The 6,323-nt window shown below is 38.7% G+C and overlaps 1 protein-coding gene across 1 annotated transcript; it reads left to right on the top strand.

The window, feature by feature from the left end:
• The first annotated feature begins 1,096 nt into the window (after positions 1-1,096).
• Positions 1,097-4,741, top strand: LOC141824026 (G-type lectin S-receptor-like serine/threonine-protein kinase At4g27290). Its single transcript, XM_074711254.1, has 8 exons — positions 1,097-1,172; positions 1,420-2,613; positions 2,822-2,962; positions 3,046-3,176; positions 3,270-3,480; positions 3,714-3,951; positions 4,060-4,210; positions 4,316-4,741. Exons 1-8 carry the CDS (start codon positions 1,097-1,099, stop codon positions 4,667-4,669), a joined length of 2,496 nt encoding a protein of 831 aa, XP_074567355.1. The 3' UTR covers positions 4,670-4,741.
• Positions 4,742-6,323: the final 1,582 nt, after the last annotated feature.

The following is a 6,323-nucleotide window of genomic DNA, read 5'->3' as shown; positions in this document are numbered from 1 at the left end:
GTCACCTGTGACTGAGGAAGAATACTACGATTGACAATCGACACGGTGATTAAAGCCATTACCGATCTCCACATTTGGAAACTGCAATATCAACTCGGTCTCCTTTGGCCGAGGTCTCGGTATGATTCTGAGTTCCTTGTTTCAGGGCTTTGTTTCTCCTCTTCATCGCTACGACTAGATAACAAAGTAGCAGAAATCCAAGCATTACTGGCATCGTTATCGACCACACATTCTTCTTCTTCCTCTTTGATGTTGGTGCTTCTTCTTCCTCTTTGATGTTGGTGATTCCGCTTCGATGGATTTTGGTGGTTCCATTCCTTGTTATGAACTCTGGAACCCCACGAGTCTCCATCTCGTGAGTGTAGTTGCCTGGAGAGGGGTCTACATCGCTCCTCCACGACACGAGCTGCCACAAAGTGTTTCTTCAGAGTTCAAATCCAAGCTTCATGCCAAGGAGAAGTGTATCGCTTGGGTGGTCACAGCTCTGCCATAGAGTCCTGCTAAAGTTTTCGGTGGTCAGCCCATTATCTGATTCTGTATCAGGACTGAAGAAGCCAAGCTGGAATATGCCTCCTGCTGATATCAAGGTCTGGCCATTGATAAGTGAGCTGTTCGGCGTCAACCTATCTCCTGCACAAAAGGTTAGGCTCTGGTTCCGCTCCTCTAACTTGTGATAAAATGTATAGGGTTGCATTTTCTTCATGAAAGAAGATGAGCAGTCTAATGATAGAGCTGTATTTTCTTTAATTCAGAAACTAGCATACTTGCTTAATTCATCAAAGAAAAAAAAATTAATAGAAACAATATGGAAGTCTACGACCCAGTCCTCCTTCTCATTTACAGTTTTTCAATCTGACAATAGATATCGTTGGCTTTTTGATTTCCAAAGAAAGTCAACAACATGTGAAGAAATGGTATCGACTTGAGAATTCTGTTTCCCCATTAGTTACGTACGTAGAACGAAGACATGCAAGTTTGTGGATTAGAGACTTCTTTATAGAACTTGAGCAACTTTGTGAAATTAACAAACAAACGACAGCAGTAGATTGCAGGTGGAAGCAACGCAAATCAATTAACTTCCACGGCCAAGGCCAAGATGCAGTTCTTTCTTTTCCCGTTGCTGGAAATAATAGCAGCAACAGCTTTGGTTGTTCTTGTTCAGTCTTCATCTGGTATGTATCGAAAAGAAATCTTAGTCCATAATTAAACTATACAAATTACAGGATCTTTTGCAGCTCCTCATCATTTATTCGTCTGTAATTTTTTCCCCCTTCGCTGAATTAAACAAGTCTGCTAGTTTCTGAATTAAAGAAATCAAATACAGCTCTATCATTAGACTGCTCAAATTCTTTCCTGGAAAAATGCTTAGATGCCTTCATTTATGGTACATATGTTTTCCATTTATGATCGTTGGTACAGGAGATACAATGATCCAGAACAGCTCACTTGTCAATGGACAGACTTTGACATCGACAGGAGAATTGTTCCAACTTGGTCTCTTCAGTCTAAATGATAGTTCAGCGAAAGGATATTTAGGAATCTGGTACTGCAATCTCACACCGCAAGAAGGAACTGTAGTATGGATCGCCAATCGGAACGAGTCTGTCAACACATCCATGGCATCCTTCAACCTCACTGCCGATGGAAATCTAATCTTATTTGAGGAAGGCAAAATTGTTTGGTCGACGGGAACGAGATCCACGGGACTCAATTCTGCACGATTGCAGCTTTTAGATTCTGGAAACCTCGTGCTGAACGATATCAACTCGATTCTATGGCAGAGCTTTGACCACCCAAGCGACAGCCAGACGTATCTCCCTGGCATGAAGCTCGGATTTGACAACCGCACCAACACTTCATGGGAGCAAGTGTCATGGAAGAACCTCACGGATCCTTCTCCGGGAGACTACATTCGTATGATTCTTGCTCTCCCTATTCCGGATATGTTCACGTTGCACGGATCCGCCAAATACTATCGAAGCGGCTTATGGAACGGAAATAGCTTAATCGGCCATCCATCGATGGCGAGAAGACGGGCGGCGAGCTCAATGAGTTTCACGTTTGTGTCCAACCAAAATGAGACCTACTTTATGGCTAATTACACGGCCTCGCCGACGCCGGTGCTGTCGCGGTCAGTGTTGTGCGCCAATGGAACCTTCCAGCGTTGGTTTCTTGAAACGGGTGGCAAGGGAGAGTGGCAACTTATGTGGTCGTTTCCGGCGGACGACTGCGATAAGTACAATCTCTGCGGTCGCAACAGCATGTGCACCAAGACTTACTCCGATAGTGTCAACTGCCAGTGTTTGCACGGGTTCGTAAAGATTGCGGAAAACGGCTGCCAGAGGGAGAAGCCTTTGAATTGCTCGTCGAACCAGTTTTCCATGGTGCAGAACGTGAAGGTGCCAGACACTGAGAACGCTACACCACGAGGAAACAAGAGTCTCGATGACTGCAAGAATTTGTGCTTGAATGATTGCTCCTGCGTCGCGTATGCGGTGATCAACGGGTCTCACGAATGCATAACTTGGTCTGGTGATTTGTTGGATCTCAGAACTTATGGCGATGGAGGAGATGATTTATACGTTCGGTTCGCAGGAGAATTGGATCACCGAAGTACGATTACCTATCTTTTTTTTTACTAATTTATCCATAACTTGTTTATTCACTAACCATTAGCACTTAGCAGTCAGTTTTTTTTTCTTTTGCAAGGCAAATCAAATAAGAAATATGCTTTATTATCTGCCATTAACTCGTACCATGTGTTACAATTTCTCTTTGCGACATCCAATGAAATTTATATCTATTTTTCATGTTTGCTTAGGAAAAAACAGCACTGGGAGAAGAATTCTATTTATTGTCATCTCTATTGCTGCAGCACTGTTATTCCTTTGTGCCATTTTTATTTACCGTCGCAGAACAAAAGCAACTACACGAAGACGGAAACTACTTGCAGAAATATTCAGTATGGCTACTGAACTATTATTATATGGTGCTTGAACATATAAACCTGCTTATTCTTTACTACGAAAAATATCTCTTGAACAGACCATAAAGATCAACATGAAATAAGAGGTGCAGAATCTCTATTGTTTGATCTGGAGGTTATTAGGATAGCTACGGACAACTTCTCTGAAAGAAACAAGCTAGGAGAAGGAGGATTTGGAGCTGTTTATAAGGTCGATCCTAATATTTGAAGAATGCTTTATATAACTGTGGATGATTCTTCGACTTGATACATGAGCAATAATTATGGTGTCACTTGAAAACAGGGAACACTGGAGAACGGAGAGCATGTAGCAGTAAAAAGACTTTCAAGAAGCTCAGGACAAGGACTAGATGAGTTGAAAAATGAAGTGTTTCTGGTTGCCAAACTTCGACACAGAAACCTTGTGAAGCTGTTGGGCTGTTGCTTAGAATCAGAGGAGAAACTACTCGTTTATAGTTACCTTGCTAATACAAGTCTTGACAAGTTTTTGTTTGGTATAGTTTCAATCTCCCTTTTGCATGACAACATCCTCAATCCATGGAATTGATTATCTAGTAGTTTGCTAATCTAATGCAGTACTTAATACTGTACTTGTTCAATTCCATTCTCGAATATATGTTCTAAGATTGATTGTGTATAATATTGATTACATGAATAGTGTAGTCCTCTATTGCACACACCATGATTGTCAAAATTAGTAACCAAATATTACATATGGATGGTGCAGATAATTCAAAGAGAAAGCAGTTGGATTGGCCAAGAAGGTTTAAGATCATTGAGGGCATCAGTCGAGGACTTCTTTATCTTCATGAAGATTCGCCGTTGAAGATCATTCATCGGGACTTAAAAGCCAGTAACATCTTGTTAGATGCAAATATGGATCCCAAAATTTCTGATTTTGGTCTTGCGAAGCTTTTTGGTGCAGATGAAACCCAAGGAAACACTAAAAGAATTGCCGGAACATTGTAAGCAAACACTCTATTTATCATTGTTGACCAAATTTAATACTTCAAATGAACAGAGAGTTTCAAAGAATAGAGAAAGTCTCAATATGTTTTTCTTGTTAATGACAGTGGATATATGGCACCGGAATATGCCTTTCATGGGCTCTTCTCAGTTAAATCAGATGTGTATAGTTATGGTGTGTTAGTTTTGGAGATCCTAACGGGTCAGAAGAATAGTGGTTACCGAGGATCTGAATATCCAATTGAACTTGTTACTCATGTAAGTATTAATCCTCCCTTCGATTGAGTGATAGGAATTTGATACGCATTTTATTCAAATGAAGTAAAGTTCTTAACTACACATGCTATCATCATCTCACTTTAGGTGGTTTGGCGCCATTGGACCCAAGGAACTGCCCTGCAAGTGATTGATCAAGATCTAGTTGAACAATGTCAAACTCAGCAAATATTAAGGTGCATACATATAGGGTTACTATGCGTGCAAGAAGATCCAATTCAAAGACCCACCATGGCCAATGTTGTGCTTATGCTCAACAGCCTCTTTGTCAGCCTTCCCACTCCTTCAGCACCAGCATTTCTTAGTAACCGTAATACCAACAGCGAATCAAATGCCCTTCCAAGGAGAGAGAACTCCAGTGGAAGCGGAAGTGGAAGCAAGGGAATTCTAATGAAAATTTCTGAAAATAATGTTTCAATCTCTATGTTGGAGCCTAGATAGTAGGAAAGTTCACTTAATGTTTATATATATATAACTGAGTCTTGATTGAACTTCCAATATTATGTTTCGAGTTTATGCCTATTTATGTAAAGTTTAACTAAATGTTTAGCTTCAGGTTTATTCTATTATGTATTTGATCTAGTTTATGGAGTGATTCGTAGTAGTAAAAAGGCCAGAAGAAACTATTTTTCTTGCTTAAACTAATGCCTAGATTGCATCAGAATCCAGCACAAGTGTGACACATCAGGTAGCTAAGGAGTCGAAAAGATATTCTCAATGTTAAGGAATCAACCAATAAATAAGACTGATTAACCCTATTTTATAAATGATCTCCACCTCATAGGCAGGATATTTGCATTCTGATTTCGACAACGTCATCTCTGAAGGAGGAGAAGACACTTTGAAAAGCTGTCAGTGAAGTGATCAACTGCCTTTGATCGAGTAATTCACTTGATTAATCATAACCATGAATACTAGTTTTGAAGCTTTGGCAAGAGATTATCAGAACTGTCCTTTGTTTAAAGTTCTGACAGCACAAGGCATATATTTAAATGTAGCAGATAGGTATACTTGTTTTTTGTGATTGGCAGCCCAAGAAATCAAGGAAATGTTCTTTTACTTTCTTGTTGTTTTGGCAGATAGGTATAGAATGCAAAGTCATGTTTGCATACAAAATTTATTTAAAATAACCAATAAATATACACTCATAAGTCACAAATCTATGGTGAAATTCATCAGTAGGCCAGTAGAAAAAAACAGAGCATACATTTCAATGTAGCAGAAACAAAATAAAAAGGAAATAATTAAACATCAAAACAGATTACGGCAAGAGAAAAGATCGTACCGAATAGCAGCACGAACCTGGCCTCTTTGGCATTCCTTCAAGCAGATTTCTTCTTGTTGTTGGACTTGATAATCACGCACACGCACAAGAAACTGAGCAGAGCAACAGCAGCAAATACAGGCAACAAGATGGAGTACTCCTGCGGGAGGAAATACTCGTGCAAGAAATGATCCTTGGCTTCTCGACGAACGGCTGTAGAAAAAATCACACCTTGTTTCTTCTTCTAGGGTTCGTAGTTAAAATGGTTGAGTGTCAACTATTCAAAATATTTAAAATTGATAAATTAATATTTTATTTGATTTTTGGTATAAAAAAAAATTAAAATACGTACATTTTATTTTTAGTTTAAACCAAACCTTATCGAAATTAAACTGATCATTTTTATTTTTTATAATGTCAATTTAGTTTGATATAATTTCTCTAATAAGTAAATAGACAAGTCAATTACTTCGACTCAAGAAAAGTTAAGAGAGTTAATTATTCAGTTTATTGAAAAATTAAATCAAAAATTAATTTAATTTGATTACTCTTTACCCAATTGATACGAATTTTCAATTGATCAAAGTTAATTTGGATTTGATTTTCATTTGGCTCTCCAAAGCAATTCATAAGTTGTTAGAATTCAAAATCTAATTCTTGTATGATTGTAGACATACAAACTGTTTGAGGATGGGTGGACCGTCATAAGCTTTCTTCAATGTTGACAAGTTTCATTGATCTGATGAAGAATATAATGGGCACTTTGGATTTCTAGAAAACTCAACCACAATTAAAATGAAGGCCAAGACAAACATTGGCTCGACCACTTTG

This window comes from Curcuma longa, chromosome 3, assembly GCF_044706935.1.
Source record: "Curcuma longa cultivar G26 ecotype Majalengka, Jawa Barat chromosome 3, ITB_CL_G26_1.1, whole genome shotgun sequence".
NCBI classification, from domain to species: domain Eukaryota; kingdom Viridiplantae; phylum Streptophyta; class Magnoliopsida; order Zingiberales; family Zingiberaceae; genus Curcuma; species Curcuma longa.
This window is presented reverse-complemented; position numbering and strand designations above follow the sequence as displayed.

Bases quoted from the DNA above. Each gene is read 5' to 3' on its own strand.
- LOC141824026 (XM_074711254.1), top strand. From the start codon at position 1,097: ATGCAGTTCTTTCTTTTCCCGTTGCTGGAAATAATAGCAGCAACAGCT. The intron at 1,173-1,419 runs GTATGTATCGAA...TCGTTGGTACAG, and splicing joins TCTTGTTCAGTCTTCATCTG to GAGATACAATGATCCAGAAC. The intron at 3,952-4,059 runs GTAAGCAAACAC...TGTTAATGACAG, and splicing joins AAAAGAATTGCCGGAACATT to TGGATATATGGCACCGGAAT.